The sequence below is a fragment of the Anser brachyrhynchus genome (assembly GCF_964034855.1).
Source record: "Anser brachyrhynchus genome assembly, chromosome: 14".
Lineage (NCBI taxonomy): Eukaryota > Metazoa > Chordata > Aves > Anseriformes > Anatidae > Anser > Anser brachyrhynchus.
In genome coordinates this window covers 7942485-7959449 of record NC_137709.1, presented here as the reverse complement: position 1 = coordinate 7959449, position 16965 = coordinate 7942485, and the positions used below count along the sequence as shown (strand labels likewise).

The 16965-nt window shown below is 41.0% G+C and overlaps 1 protein-coding gene across 12 annotated transcripts in view; it reads right to left on the bottom strand.

Moving 5' to 3' along the window:
- SGCD (sarcoglycan delta) overlaps positions 1-16965 on the bottom strand; it is a 526403-nt gene that overhangs the window by 55100 nt on the left and 454338 nt on the right. For all 12 annotated transcript variants that reach the window (XM_080554840.1, XM_080554843.1, XM_080554842.1 and 9 more), the window contains 2 exons: positions 4465-4552; positions 1970-2089 (listed from right to left, as the gene is read on the bottom strand). In XM_080554840.1, coding sequence (XP_080410966.1) covers positions 1970-2089; positions 4465-4552 — 208 coding nt within the window. The remainder of the gene's footprint in view (positions 1-1969; positions 2090-4464; positions 4553-16965) is intronic.

Genomic DNA, 16965 nt, shown 5'->3' with positions numbered 1-16965 from the left:
TTTTCTTTTCTGATAGCTCTGCAAAAGCCAAAGAAACCCTAAGAAACACACAGTTGCAAAATAAAAATGAAAGTGCACTACAGTGGTTAGCAATATTTTTGATGCTGTTTATTCTGGAGACTAAAACAAGGCAGAAATTCAAAATAACTATTAAAAATAATTGCTGGTTTCTCCAAAGCAGAAAGCAAATAAAAAGGAACATTTTTGTAAGTTTGTAATCTGAAAAGGAGTACTTGTAATTTGTAAATAAAAGTTTGGTTTTGTTTTTCAAAGAATCAATGATATAAATCTCTCTCATTTTAAGGTTTCCAGGAAAACACTTAAAATAGTTGCTTTCTGAACTCATCTACCCTGCACAAAGACTATATAGTCTTTAATCATATGATTAATCATATGATTAAAGAGTTATGAAGGGTGCAGCATGAAGGGAGATTTGTAGTAGAACACGGATTGTGACAAATGCTCCCCATCCCTGAAATACTTTGAATGGTCCTTTTCAAAGTTTTCTACTAAAAACAGATACTGGTAATTTTTTGAAGTTCACCATTTATCCAATAAAACTCATCTAATTTTGGTATACCCAACGACTGAACTGGTCCAGTATGTACTGACTGACTTACAATTCAAAAGAGCCACACTTGGCCTTTCCACAAACAGGAAACCATCTAGAGCAGCACACTGGGTAACAAAAAATGTTAAGGGTTGGATACAAAGTCTCATTCGTGATGCTTAGACCCTGAGGCCCTCATTTTAAGCTCCTTTATATTACATATAGTATACTAACAATACCGTATGTAATATAGAGTAAATAACAATAATTTAAAATATATCATTTTAAGCTCCTTCATTGATTTCTCTGTTTTCAGGAGCTTACTAGAGAAATAAGGAACAATATGGAGTGAAAGATGCATACAAATCAAGCCACTGCAAAACAGGCATCAGTGCGTCCTGAGTCCAGTGGCTCTGTGATGTGACTAACTTCGAACAATATTGAGCTTACCCAGTCTGGTCCTATGTGAAAATATTCATGAGTAAATCTCAGACTAATTAAAGAGCTTGGATTGAACTAGAGAGCAACAGAATTCAAGTTCCTATGAGGTAATTTCACAGACCTCTCAAATGCATTTTAAAATTCTACAATTACTGGAACTCTTTCTTTCCTCTAATTAAAAAAAAAAAATCAAAACAAATTATAAACAATCCCACTCTCAAACCCAAAGTGTATCCCCATTTTCTATGAGGAGCTACCAATGTAAAGCCTAGCAGGCAGGACAGCTGGGGAAGCAAATCCAGCATAGGAAAAGAAGTGTTCAAGCTGCCCTGTCTGTCTTGAAAGGAAGATGGGGAGGCCACGTCACAGTTAACGTGTGTTTCTCATCCCATGCATGGGACATTTAACCATACCCATAAGCATAGCTGGAGATGGCTTAGAGATGATCAACATGGTCTCACATCAGGTTTACAAAAGATTAGAAAGAATGCATATGGGATCCTAGTTCATACCTACATTTTCACTGCAGGTCTCCACCTTAGTGTTTGCTCTAGAATGAAGGAGGAGCTGGTGAAAACTGGTGAGATTAAAAATACAAAGCCTGAGGTTTCCCTATGTGCAGAGACAGCGACTGCAGCAATGGAAGCATCCTTACAGTGATCCCACACTATCCCTCAACCCAAACTCAAGAGATAAAGTCGTTTAGTTTTCAAAGCTGGTTTTAAAGCTGCTCCAGATAAACCACTTCCAGGGGAGTTTTTTTCTGCAGAGGAAATAACATGTTGTGCAAGTTGAGAAACTCCTCAGACAGAAACTCCTGACCATTATCTCCCCGGGGAAGATTCGAAGCAATAAGGAGAGTGAAAGGCTTTGTATCCAAATGAAGCTTTCCACAAGCATGAAGGAAAGTCAGGCAAAACTATTCTAAAATTTGAAGAGGTACATATTAAAACAGCGATTTAGTGAGTAATCTTTTACCTAAAACTCTCAATCTCTCTGCTCCGACTACTACTTCATTGTCATCTGCAGAAAACAGCAATTTTCCAGAGAGGGTTTTCACCTCAAATTTTTGGCTGTGTGCTTCCACTGCTTGGGGACCTAGAGAGAAGAAGAGATTTAGCATAAGCTTTTAGTGAAAAAGTGTAAGAAAATCACACATTAGCTTCATACATTTAATAACCCCATTTGCTGAGATTACTCTAACAGCTCTGCATGCACAACTTGCATCTGACACATCAAGCAGGGATGTCTGTGCTTTTCAGAGGGTGACCTCCCCATAGAAAAGGGCACTGTTTTCTACCCAAATAACAACCCCTCAACTATTTCAACTTTTTTTTTTTTTTTTCATGCTTATACATGTCTTAAATTTACCATTAAGTTTGGCATAGCTAGGAAATTTTTACAAAAAGACAGATCCACACATGAAATAGCAATGAATGTAACCACGCTTTGAAGGCATTGGTACAACCGTAAGAGGCATCAGAACTTCGTGAGTACATTTTCCTGGTGCTGAAGTGCAAATTATTCTTGGTTTCATGCCTGTTAAATATGCCTGTATTAAAATGATACTGCTGTCATGCACAGTGCAATTAAAAATCCAATAACTAAAAACACAACAACAACAAAAAGCAACACCACAGGATCCAGTGTTTTGCTTTAAAGCTGCAGTTTAAGAACTTGATCCCACCTCCACAGGGAGGTAACTCCTGGGAAGGGCTGAGGATTTCCATCTTGACCCTGCAGAAGGATGAGCCATGAAGGGAAGGGAACCCTGCGCAGGCCCAGATGAACAGCAGGGTCTCTCACATTTCAGAAAGTTTTTAGATGAGTAAATCTGTGCTCTTCTTTTAATTCCACTGCTTCTCCTGCAGGCTGCTGTGCAGCGCAGTGCTGAAAAGCCTCTGGCAAGCATTTTGTTGCGGAGCCTGACAAACTTCAACTGCCCAAGCAAGCAATTCTGTGCAGGTCTGTGGCTGAAAGGCCACAAAGAGCAGGCCCTTCTGTTACCTGACCTAGGCTAAGCTTCTTACAAATTGCCATCTAACTGCCCTGTGCAACCTAGTCCAAACCACAGGCTCCCCGGATCATGCACTGCACAGAGCTGTGACTGGACTTTGCTTTACTCCTGCCATCTTCTGACTGGTCTCATTTCTCAAAAGCGAGTCTTCTCTTATAGGCAGTTCCTAACTCCATCTATACACAGTGTTTGCCTGCACAGGTCGTCTGTATTAGCATCAGGGCACACAAAGAGTCATGTGTGTGGTTCGGGCTACAGAAAGGTGAGATCCCTGTACATCTAATTCTGCAGCAAAACTTATAAAAAACAAAACAAAACAAAAAACCACAGCCATTCTGAGAAAATAAAGTACTTTCAAGCTTTAAGTTTGATTCGTGCCTCACTAATTAGCTGCCTCCCTACTCATCAGTGCAGCACACACAAGACGGGCTGACACCTTCAATCCACTCATGAACCAAAGCCATTCCAAACGCAGAAATGAGCTCAGTGACCAGAACATCATGCCAGGAGACATAACTGACTACGTCCTCCTGAGATCTTGTGAAATGGAGGCACTTAAGGGAACCAAATACCCTCTTGAAAATATATGCAGAACCAGCAAACTAAACAAGTTCTTCTGAATGTGAGAATCTGAGAGCTTGGGGTTGAATTTATTTCCTTCCTCCAGGCAATTTTCATGCATGCCACTTAAATCACTGCTTACTGAAGCTGCATATTTAATTATTTAATACTGTGACTAGAGGCCAAAATGTTATTTAAGCAAACCAAAAAACTTGGTCTCACATAGAAACAACATGTTTATGGATTACTGTTTCTGCCACAGAGCAATACTTCACCCAGTCCCTAGATTAATCTCAATAAATATATATCTATCTATATCATATATACATATTATATATTAGTATTTTAGACTCTTTCAACTCAAATTATATACGCATCCATTCAAAGGCTGCTGTGTGCTGGGGATTTATGAAACACCCATTTGCCCATCAAAAACACTAATGCTTGGAAACATCAGTGTTCATCTGAAGAAGAGCATAAAAAGCTCTAAATTGCTGAGTGTCCGAACCCAGCCCCAGTCAATCAGCAGAGTTCCCAAGATCTTAGGCAAGTTAAAAGACTCTCAGGAAAATCCTGTCTGTTACGACAGAAATGTCAGCCTGCATATGTTCTTCTTGACCCTGAAGTCGTACAACTAACCTTTCTGCCTCTGGATTGGCTTTCAAATGAAAACGATGGTCTGCTTCGTTATCAGAAAGCACCAGCCAGCTGCCTCTCCAGCACGGCTTTCATGTCTCTAGCTTTGTTTCTACAAAGTAGAGCGAAGTTTTCATTTGTTCTTCACAAGACACCTGGGCTCCCCTCTGGCGAGCTGTCGGAAGCCAGCGCAGCATCCCACAACACACCCTCTTTCATCTCGTCTTAACAACTCCACGCAGCCTTTCCCCCTCCTTACCTGTTACAAGGCGAGTAAGGACTTTAGTCTTCTCGTTGAGGATGTTCACCGTCACATTTCTGGCAGACTGGAAGTACAGTGGGTTGCCCTGGAACGAGACCACGAGAGCACGCACGTGAGATGGGGGTGGGCAGCCCGAGACCAGCCTGCTCGAGGCACCTGGCTGCTGCTGGGCTGCCATCAATGACTGCAAAGCTGGGGATGTGGCTGAGGTGCCAGGCTACCATGCTTGTACTCTCGTGTGTTGATTTGTGTGTGTGTCCCGTCGCTGCACAGTACTGATGTAACCCAGAATACAATACGCTTATCTGGAAAGGGCAGCAGAAGATGCCCAAAGACAGGCAAATTTCCTTTCCTGCAACCTTCCACTCTGCCTCCAAGCACGCTGGTACAAGGGGGGTTTTCTGAGACATCTTATACTTATGTGAACTCCTGATGCTGCATTAATTTTTATTGTCCAGGTTGAAACCATACTCCACACTTCTTTTTGGCTCAGAAAACATCTTAGAGACTAGCCTTGTTTTAGGGATGGTTAGCTTTATTGCCAGTACAAACCAGCCAACCTGTTATTTAGAACGTGCAGATGATATGGGACCTGACCTAAGCGTCCTGAAGTTCAGGGTATTTTGGGAGGCTGATTACAGCAGTGCATTTCAGAGTCAAGTCTGCAATACTGCATACAGCTTGAGACGACTACGATGGGTGATTGCGTATAAGTACTTCACGGACACGTGAGTGAACTGTGCCCAGGGAGCTGTGAATGAGAAAACCTTATTAACATGTTGAAAGTACCTTTGGTCCCAAAGCACCTATGAGCCATCCAGCACTCACAACCACCACCATCCAGACTGGGAAGCCAGCACGTACTGCTTCATACCAGACCCATCTCATCAGGTCTGGAGATGCACGAGACATGAAGCCTTCCCCACACCACACTTGACCACACAGATTTCTGCCTGTTTTTCATTTTTATGCTTTAAATATAACTCTGAAAAAGAAGCTAGACCAGCTGTTAAAACACAGGAGCCATACAGCTACCTGGCACCATCCGTCTCAGGTATTTCTCCTGCAGAGTGAAGCCAAAGGAAACCCACAGCGAAAACCATCTGGCTCCTTCTGTGTGGAAACACGTCCAAGACACCTGGGAATTTGTGTTTTCTACAGGCAGCCCCAGTCCACACAGGTGGTTTTCTTAGGGGCCATTAGCCACCTAAGGCACAAACAAAGGATGACCCCAACTTAAATCAGCCAAAAGTCTAACGTGTAAGGTGGAAATTCACTACCAGTATCTCTTCATAATGTCTAAAGCAGACAGCTGAATAAGTTGATTAATCAGCTGAGCCAGAGGATTGGTAGAGGGGATACAACAGTAAGAAAAACAGCAAGGAGATGAAAATTTGATGTTTGTGCACTTCTTACATCAAAGTCTCTTCCCACTGCTTCAAAGTCTTTCCGTTAGGAATGAACATTCAGGAGTGTATAGGTCAGGCATGTTCTCTCGGCCTCCTGAATTTATAAGGAATATAATAAATATTTGTATAAATGTGATCTTTCTGGGTCATGACAGAAGGACTATGTTGCCTGCATATAAAGCATAACAGGAGCACAGGAATACACTCACTGTGATGGACTGGAGCTTCAAGAAACACTTCTGGTGATGGGTGAAGAGTTCCCAGCAGCAGTGCTTGCAGAAAACAAACATAAAAATACCACCCAAAACAAGCCCACATGTGAACAAAAATTCACAGTAATTACTTTTGTGGCTTTAAACATTTGTGCTGCATGTACCCAGGAGATAGCCTTTCAGAAAAAAGGAAGGAAGAAATGGGATTTATTCATTCAGTTATAGCTAGACTATCATGGCTTCATTCGGACTATTTGCAACTAAACTATAATGCAAAACTAAAAATAATAAAAAGAAAGAATTCCAGACCCTGGGCAAGTTTCAGAAGCTCTTGGTGTCTCTGTCTCCTCATACACTAAATGAGGACAAATCATGCTTCTATACCTCTGTGATATGTTTGACAGCTTAATGTATACAGTATCTGAAACTGAAATATTATTCATAAGATACAAGTAAAGAGCAATAGTAATGACTGGTAATGATTTTTTTTATTTATTTTTTATTCATTTTTGTGTTCTTTTCCCAAGCACCTAGGAGTTAACGCTGATTACCATTTTATGGTTCATAGCATAGAAAAAGGATTACCTTCACCTGAAGACCCTCTTCCTCTGGCATTAATTCACTGCAGCCTTGACCAGGGACGTAATTTGAACACCTAGGGATAGCAGCTTACTGCTACGTTTTCATTTCACATTTACAGATGAAGGATATTTTTAAAGGCAGATAGTTACAACCTGCATAAACTATTGCCACAGATGAGATTATAACCACTATAAAAACACGCAATATGTAGCACAGAAAGGTCACGTTTTTGACTTGCACTATTTGACTTCTGTTTATGGAGTTATGTAAGCACAGAGCGTTTTGAAAAGGCCAGGAAACCTTCTAGTTCAAATTAAGGTAGGAAAAATCATTCAAGCCCCATGACTGACTGGCTTTGAAACTCTGTTACTGATCTTCATAACAGGAGGTTCACTACAGAAGTAGTGCAAGATAAGCCAAGTAACCGATATAAAAAGAGTTGCAGAAAAAGTTGCTCCAAAGAAGTCTTACAAGACAAGCTAAGAGCTGGCATCCACCTACGGAAGACTTAAAATACATAATCAGAACTTGAAACGCTTATCCTAGCACAGTCATCTCATTCACTGATTCAGAGCTCAGATTCATGCAGCCTTCAAAAAACTAAATTTCTCTAATGGAAGAGTTATGTTTTTATTGGTCTGCAGGGAAGGAACATTTCAAGCACTTAATGCAATGCCCGCTCTCATTTCCATAATTCTTCTTCCATTAAGAAATGAAAAAGAGCTAAAAAAAAAATTACTCCCTTCTGCTGAAAATTGTGCAGACTTTGTGTCCATCATCTTCTGTTTACAAAGATAACAACACTGACATATTTTACACACTGAACATTTAAAAAACAGTCCCTTGTTGCAAGCTTAGTGATGATGCCAATTTCCTTCAATCACACAGGAAAAAAAAAACACATTAAAATATTCTTAGAGAGGTTAGAAATTATAACTGAAAAGTGGAAACCTTTCAATTCTCCTAGCATTTCATGTTATCATGACACAAAATTAAGTATGCTGATGTGCTTGAGCAAATGGAAATCTAGATATCAACATGGCATCATCACCACGATAAAAATAATTACGTGCAGTGAAGTAATATTCTCACAAACTTTATAGACCTAAAGTTAGAATATTAGCATGTAATAAAAAAACAAGACTCATTATAATTTTAAGACTGCAAGTATGAGACATAGTGCGTTTCTGAAGTATAATATGTAACAATCCAGTTTACAATCTTTCCAGATAAATAATGTCAAAGAAATTATATATATTTTATTCTTGGACGTGCTGCAAAGAAAATTGAAGTGAACTGAAAACTGGATTTAGCATTCTTTTGGGTTCAGAAAAGTAGAGAAAATAATCTTTTTCTGTTTGTCTACCAGTTTGTCTAAAAGAGGTTCCATCCCATTCTTCAGAAAAGCACATTTTAGATAAAATAAATCTGATATCTCTGATCACACAATAATCCAACATATTTCACTGCTTGCATGCTATCTGATGTGCCGAGAAATCTCTGTCATTTGTTCTTCTTCCCCTCAATCACAAATAGTACAGCAAGGTTTCTCTGCACCTTTCCTTAGCCCAGACATGGGCTGCTCCCAGCCAGTTGCTGGCTCTGACATGCTCATTATGCCCAGATTTGGTTGTTGAAACTTTAATCCCTTTACCATGGCCATCTGTTAACTTCAGTGCTGTGGCAAGTTAGCAGAGTTGTAGTTCATGTCCATTTTAGCCATCCCATAGCACTGCACTGCACCGCTGCCTCCTATTTACCCTCCTGTGTGACTGCAAATTAAATCAGCAGTCATTCCTTTCTGATGCTATTTTACATTACTGTTTCTTTCCATTGGTCACATCGTTCATTTGGCTGAAGAAACTGAGCTAGAGACACGGATGGGAATAGGATATATATATATATATGTATTTTTTTTCCCTTCTGCATGTCTTCCTGTTTGCTTCTGGCTTATTTCAAGCATTTTCCTTGCAGAAGGCTGACAGAGGATTCCACCTGCACTGGGTTCCATTTCTGGGGAAAAGCTAAGGCTGGGATCTTTTAGGGACTCTTTAGGTTGGTTATCCATTTCCAGCCCACCATAAATCTACTATCCACCTCTGCAGAAAATCCTACGTAGTAAACACATCATTCTGCCCATTACTCCAGCCCTTCATTAGCAGACCCAACAATAATGCAAATATTTGCAGGCAGAAGTCACCACAGCTATTCAATAGATTAAGATGTTGGACATACACTGCAGAATAAAGGATCTTGTAAAGTGCAAATTATTGTCAAAATAGCGTAGCTTGTTTTCCCACTAAGCAGTGAGGTATTCAGTAAAACACAGAAGACTGCAAAAGGTATTGACTGCTTGTTTGCTAGGCTAAACACATGGCGAAACAAGCCCTAACAGCTCACTAGGTGTTTTTTTTTGGCTAACTCTGGAAGAGATGCTAAAAAGTCGTAGATCAGAGACCAAAACAGAAAAAGTACTTTGACTGACAACCCGAATTTGGAGCTGAAGCAATCCCAACCAGTGCTGTCTTTAAGAAAAGTCAATACTTTAACAGAAGTCCTTAGATTGTTTTAGGGAAATATTAAAAATATGTGGAAATCTTTCTAAATTTTAACAGGCGATTTTAAAATAATGCATCACAGCCAATGCCTGCGTATTTTGGACAGTTAAAAGCAATAGCTTTGATTTGATCTTATGGATTCAAAGAGTCTGCAAGGTAAGTGGACATGAAGCTTGTGAAAATGGTGAATTTCCTTCAGGCTTGAAAAAAGTAATGGGAAAAATTAAAATATTAAAGTGTAATCCAGCCTGGCAAAGAACAGTCTGGAGAAGACACTCAGAGCACCATTTTCCTGCTCATCTACACATCTCACTGACATACAGAAGGGAAACCCAGTGCTCTGTACACAGCTGGACTGTTAGAGGGCAAAAGCTTGTTTTCTGGAGAGCAACCAGACAGCCCACTATGAGAGCAAAAGCACTCCTTCACCTGGCCGGCAGCCACAGACAGCTCATTCACTTCCCTGCACCCTTGAGTGCTGCTTTAAAGAGCTGCTGATGGAGAGGAAGCATTTGTGGGGGGTTATAACAAATACATTCCCTTCACAAAGTCCAAGCAGTCCTACTGTGACAGCTACATGCAATAACAGCACTAGCAGCGATGATACCTGCCCTTTGCATTGTGTTTCCACTGGTGGGGACAACTCACAGACACTCACAGGTGGGGGAGGCTGAGTCCTGAGGAGAAAAATCCCCTGTTGCTGATGGTGCAGGTAAAGAGCAGCTTCGTCTTGCAGGCAGTGAGTGAAACTACTTGCAAACAACCCCCTGTGCACAGAGCCCGGGACCAGGAGCAATTTAAACTCTTTCCAGACAGCACAGTTCTAATCGACTGGATCAGTGTCGCTCAGTGGTGCCGCAGACAGCTGCTTTTTCCCCCAAGAGGCTTGTTATTTTAAGATACTCTATAAATATTTGTATAATGCTTAAACTCTTCCCTTAAAAGATCATTGGGAAATCCTGACAGCAATTTCTTGTGAAGACTGGGAAGAGGAAGCGGACTGGTAGAACCAAGATATAACCCGTAGCTTGCATGGGCTGAGCACACAAAAATGTAGTTTTTATGGTTTTTATGCAAACTTATAGTGCTTCACCCAGAATTCACCTTCAATCAGATGCGGGCACATTTGCCTGTGAATAACACAATCCTACCTCGCTGTCTGCTGCGGCTCTACCACTTTGTTATTGGTTTGGGGACAGAAAGCAACATGCTGCTAGAAATCTCCCATTCTCGGTTCATTCCAAATCTCATTTCCCGGATATTTGGGGTATGAGGTAACTTTTCACGGTTTTGTCTGTTTTGGAGTAGCAAGTAGTCATTGCCTGTAAACGGAGACAAAAAGCAATCATTTCAGGGCGCAAGATATCCTTCGCCAAGAATGGGAAACTTTCCTAATGAAAACTCACAAAAATATCACCTCTGCCGATTTCCTAACGCACCCAGACCCAGCAGCACGGGCTGTCCGTGGCACAGCACTGCGTGCAAGGTCGTCGTTGCAGTTGTCAGGCGCATCTTGAGACCTACCAGCAAAGGTGACTTTTTAACCCTCACTCTGTCCCTTCTGGTCAGTTGACACAGACAAGCTTCAATTAGCATCATTGATCCAGTGTTGTGAGAGTTCTGATATGACTTGCTCGTCCTTCAAAGGGAAGCACCAATAAAGCTCTCACTGCTCGACACCAAATGCGGAGTTCCCTAACCACAGAAATGTCCAGAGCATGCTGCGAGCACGGACTCAAACAAAACAGTCCTGGACCTGATCCCTAGCACACATTAGAGAGTGTTTGGTGATTGAAAAGCTCAGGGCTGTCCCCATAAAACAGAGAGTAGTGAGGAAATAATCAGGTTGAAAAAAAACTCAGAATTCAGAACAGATGCTGCAGATCAAGCAACTGGCACCACTGTGAATCACAGCAAACCTCACCAGAACATTGTACAGACATCGCACACCTCCCGAAAAACGAACAGACAGAACGCTGGGCAGCATCTATCTTTGGCTGTGAAGAAGACAAATTTGGGAGTATCCAGCTTGGAACCCCTAAGATCCCGCTTTGAAGCAGCCTAGCTTTCATCTGCATCAAGAGAAACCATGGACTTCAGGCCAAACTTGCAAGCCAGCCATCACTGTTTCCATTTAAGTTGCCATACAAAAGAAAAACCAATAGATCTTCCTTCTGTTTCTGACATAGCTCCCCACAACAAGAACAGGATTTTGCCCAGAAGCCTTCTGGCACAAAAATTTAAGTCAGTAGCTAAATCCCTAGGTGTTAGATTGAAAACATCTTTTAATATTATTTGAACATGCTTTTTGTTGTTTAATCACTGAGTCTCTTCTGATCTTAACTTTGTCCTTCAAATGGTTGGATATAATGTTCATGTAACTAAATCCCTTTTTCAGTAAAACTTCTGATTTGACAGTGTAAGCTTTTCACAGCAGAATGAAAACAAACTGTGAATGGAATTGATAACAAACAGATTAAAATGAAGGCTACAAAATGCCCCAGTACATGCTATATTTATGTCTAAAGATGATTACTTTCAGGAAGGAAGCAATAGGTCCAGTGCAGAGGTAACAAAATGCAGTCCATATCCTTTTCTTCCTAGAAACAAACTCTTTTCACAAGTGTAATGCACCCAAGTCATGTAACCTGGATCAGTGACAGAGCTGAGAGAGCCCTGACCTGCAACTGGCACTCAAAGACATAAATCTAGAAAGTCATAAGCTAATTCAACGTGTTGGATTCTAACCTCTGACATTTTATTAAGTACTCAAATACTAAAAAACAAAACACTCAAGTCCCTTCTATACAAATAATGTACAGTCATGTTTGCAGAAAGATGTTTGACTGTAAGCTCTGAAAAGTTATGTAAAAATACTCACCCAACATGACACATTTTCATAGCATATATAATACCTATGTTGGAATTTTATGTCAAATACTACAAGCCACTCTTCCTCCCCTTTTTATGGCATTTCTTGGAATTCATTTTAATGACAATAGAAACAAAAGATAAATTTCCCACTGATACATTAAAGCAATTACATCTCTAACTCTCCTTTTAAAGTGCAAGGAAAGCAGGTCTGTGATGGGAGATCTAAATGGCTGGGTTCTGGTTTTGGATGGCTACCCAAGGGGTTTTTGTATCCTTCAAAGTGATTTATTTTTGGCAATCTAGGGATTTCTCTCTTTAAAAGAATTCCTGTAACAATCTCACAAACACAGCACTTAGCACGGCTGCTTCTTCAAGATGCCTAATCAGCTGCTTTGCAGCTGAGATTCTTCTGAAAATTAAATTACACCATGTCTGCTGACATTAAAAACAACACTGAAAAAAATCTGAAACGTTACATATGCCTTGACTTCTTTGCCATTATTTTCTTTCCCCCTTTTTTTTTTTTCCATTGGCTTATAATACAAAGAAAAACACAGATGACATGATGAAACCAATAGACATACACATGAAAATTAAAGGCAACTGTGCATGTTGGAATTCTATTCAGTGTCCATGGGGGTAGAAAATCTGGATTTGTAATATCTGAAGGCTGCTGCACATCCACAAAACTTTCGGTGTTGGCAAGGACTTAGCGTAGCATTGCTGGCTCCCTGGGCTGGAACCTGAAAGAATCGGAGGCACCACACATGCTCAGCACCAGAAGTCCTCCGGCAAGACACTCTCAGACAACATCTGAAGACAAGAAACAGCACAGCTTGTAAAATGACCAAATAAGTCTGAAAATGCTTCAAGACCTTTGCTGCACTCTGAGATCACCCAAAGGCATTATACCGGAGTTGATCAAACGTGCTCAGATGATTAACTTGGCATCACTGGGGAATGGCTCTCCCTCGCACAAACCAAGCAGGACACAAGAAATTGCAATGCTCTTAAAGAGGAGAGCAGCAGTCCTGGGTTCTCAGCACGCTGATCGCCACTTCCCACTAGAAATCAGCCAAGCATTCATTATTTCAATTTATTTGAATTCTTCCACAGAAATGCCTAACTGCAGTGGCTGCTCGTATGCAGGCTGAGAGGCAGCTCACACGGATCTGATCCTTGTATACAGGAGGTGTTGCAGCAGCAGGACTATGGATTTGTGCTAAGTTACAACCTATTTTCTGCCTCGGGCTGCCCTAGTTATGGTCAGACTCCAGTGGTGACAGGCCTCTTTCTGAAGTGAATACACTGTAGGTATGCACAGGACCATAGAAGAGAGAGAAGTAGAAATGAAGAGAGCTCTGCTGAGGTTTAAAATATTCTAAATCATCCAACTATATAGCTACTACAGCGCTCGTAATTTTTACTCCAGACAAGTGTGCAGATCGCTGTTCATGTGTTTTCATTTTTATGGCCTTTCTGGTATGCCTACTGCCTGCCTTAAACATCTTTTAAAACTACTGGTAAATCACACCTCACTATCTATAAAAGGCATTTGGAGACAACATTAAAATTATACGGAACTGGTAATTTCTGACTTACTTTCTCTTACTATCAGCGTTACCTGGACCATAGTACAACCAGAAATAATCAGTCAGTTGGTGAGTTGAATACATACAAATTTAAGACAACATATTCTTACTATATTCTTACTACTAAGAAAGGAACAGTAATATTTTCTAGAAGTCTGACTCACCCGTGATACTTGGGTTCTGCAATGCTCACACCACCTTTTAGGCACTTTGTTACTACACTGTATTCCAAGTTATATATCTAGATATTTTTCTCCAGGAAGGCTAATAACAAGGCTATCCCTGAACATGGCTTTGAAATCATAACTTTACTTCACAGCAGGTCATGGATCACTTCTGGTATGAGATTATAGATGGCCATGACAATTTATGCATGCACATACAGCAGGAAACACAGGCAAGATCCTAGCTGAGGCCCCTGGTGTTACTGAAAATCAGCTGCTGCTAATAAGAACAGAAAACATTTCCATCTGTCTGGATTGGGAAAAAGAATTCATAAGTCTGCATCCATATGCTGATATGTAGACAATACTTATGGACACATAGACATACGCGAGGTAGCCAGCAACACAAATCAAATCAATCACAGATCACAGCATGCTATTTGCCTAATTATGAGTAACACCTCACATTTTTTATCTACGCAAAAAGCACTTTGTGAACGAGCAGATGGCATTGCTATGGGATGGCACCATCCTCGACAGTTGCAGATGCAGAGCATTTACACAGCATGCTGAAAAAATGACACAACACAAGCTGCTTCCTGGGAAAAAGATTCAAATTGAACAAGTGTCACCAAACAAAATACACGTATTTATTGATGTTCTGAACTTATCTGATCCAGCCTTTCTCCTCAAATCAAATACATGCATGCAGGCCGGGGAGCGATGCTATCTAGACATCATTAAAATCTCTTAGATAGAAGTGTCACGTGTGCTGCCTCGCACAGAAAAGCAGAGATGCAGACCAACTTGAGTCTAGTTCCAACCTGCAAACAATTTAAATCCACACAAGCAGAATCAATAGGAAGAAGCCCTGCAGAGAAAGCAATTACACTGCAAAAGCAACTATATTACAGCACGGTTACGGCTGGAAGGCAGGACGCAGAAGGCCATCCTCACTTCGGTGATTACCCACTGGAGTTCTCTTCAATGCATCTGGCCTGTGAAGTGACAAGGTTCAGCCCGGACATGTTCCTGCAATCCAAGCATTTCTGTTTCTAGGCATCTGTTACAATTATACGGCTCTTCATTATGAGACCTGTCCTTCAGGTTTGCCATGAGCCACAGGCAAACGTTTGTCTGTGCATCAGGAAACGTGTTTGAAGGGCTCAGCGTGCTTTCCTTTTCAATAGCTTCACGGGAGCAATAATCTAGATTCCTGGAACTACAATTACTTATTCACTGGAGACTTGCCACTTTACAAGACTCAAAGAAAGATCATCTGACCATTCTTGGTAATAGAAAATGTTTTCTATTCAGGTTTTCTATTCAAATTCTTGCTTTTATATTCAAATTCTTGTTTATTTGTGGTTTGTCTTTTTTTTCTCTATTTTTCCTCTGAAGCTGCTGCAAGCACATACATTGGTGTGACAGGTTTGAAGCAGCTATAAAATGATTGATGAAAAACATATTTTGGCCTTGTTGTAGGAATATTTATTGTAGAAATATGCTGAGTTAACTCTGTAGGGGCATATTTTGCAAAATGGGACATAAAGAAAGGCTGGACCCATATCTGTGTCTCTGATACAAAAGTAATTTCATCTGTGTTAATTATGATACAGGGTTATTGGGTCACATAGACAATTGCACAGATTGGTTTTGATTCCTTTTACCTAACCACTTTGTTTCTTCTGCTGAAATGATCGATACTTTGCTTTAAGAAGGATGGTCTGTCAGTCTACACGACTAGACAGAGCCTTCCCCACAGGAACAAACACAGAGTGCCAAATCCTGACCTGCAGTGTCGTAACAGTCCATGTGTGAGTTAGTGTCAGACAGGAACCATCTTGGAGAGGAAGAACTGCAAACTTCCACCCCAGGAGAGGCAGAATGTTGAAGAGGCAAGGCAGTACTACACTTGAAGAGATAAAACAACAGATGCAGCTATGTGTGTGACCATGACATTGAATTGATTTGGAGGAAAGATGCTAAATCCTGCTGGACATTGCTACCCAGAACACATGCATCTACAGAGATAACATGACAGCAAACGTCTGACCAGTGGGACAATTGCACAAGCAGTAATAGGGCGCTCTGTGCTGAGATTTGACTGCGTCCTGCAGCTACCATTCAATAGACACTCTTGGGTATCTACTTCAGGGCTAAGAGAGCAGAGAAATGCAGGGCATTGCCAATGAGCAGAAATACATCCCTAACCAACACCACTGGGGACCCAGGGAGTGTTATTTCAATAGCTGTCAGGCTCATAGAACGAGCAGCAGATGCTTTTTCCATGCCTGGAAGAAGATAGGAATGTTGTTTGGGGAAATGGTGAGTAATGGCAAAAGCAGCCAGAGAGATTAGGATGTGTGAAGGTAAAACAGAGCACAGGGAGACATATAAAAGCCAAGGATTACTCTCTGGGCGATCCGCAGGGTGGCTGAGCCTGTCTGGTTGTCACCACTTTTAAACAAAAGACATTTGCCTCCTGATGTTTTTATTCCTGAAGTTCTTTCAAAACTCTGGAGGAACAGAACTCATCAGTGGACATCCATCCGATCAGTGGCTCCCACCAGGACTGGGTGCAGGAAGGGTCCTGTCTGCATGCTCCTCTTTCCCCTACTTGAGCTAAGCTACACTTCCCAGATTGTTGCATAATAGATAACGCTGCAGAGAGAAACAGAAAGCCTGCTGCTCTCCCAGCTGTGTACAGCATCAAGGTTCATCATTTATAAATAACAGTTGGGATCTTAAGAAACATATATAGCGAATGTCAGTTTACAGTAGTAGCTGGGGATTTCAAGAATGTAGTAGCAATACAGATAGAATAGTTTGGTTTGAAGCAACAGTAAACTTGAATTAAAAGGTGCTCCTCAAGCCAGCAGCATTGACAACATGCAGGCCAATTGCCCTATATGGCCTTTATTTTATTTAAATAATGAAGGATGTTCTGTGAAAACATGGAGGGGATCAGCTTTGAATACTATGCCATAGGAAGCATCAGAGGAAATGTCTTCAGATTCACCCCATCACCTCACTGAATTACAGCCACAGCTCTCTGGAAACCAAAGCACTAAACCAGCTCAGGTTGATCACTTCCTCTTGAACTT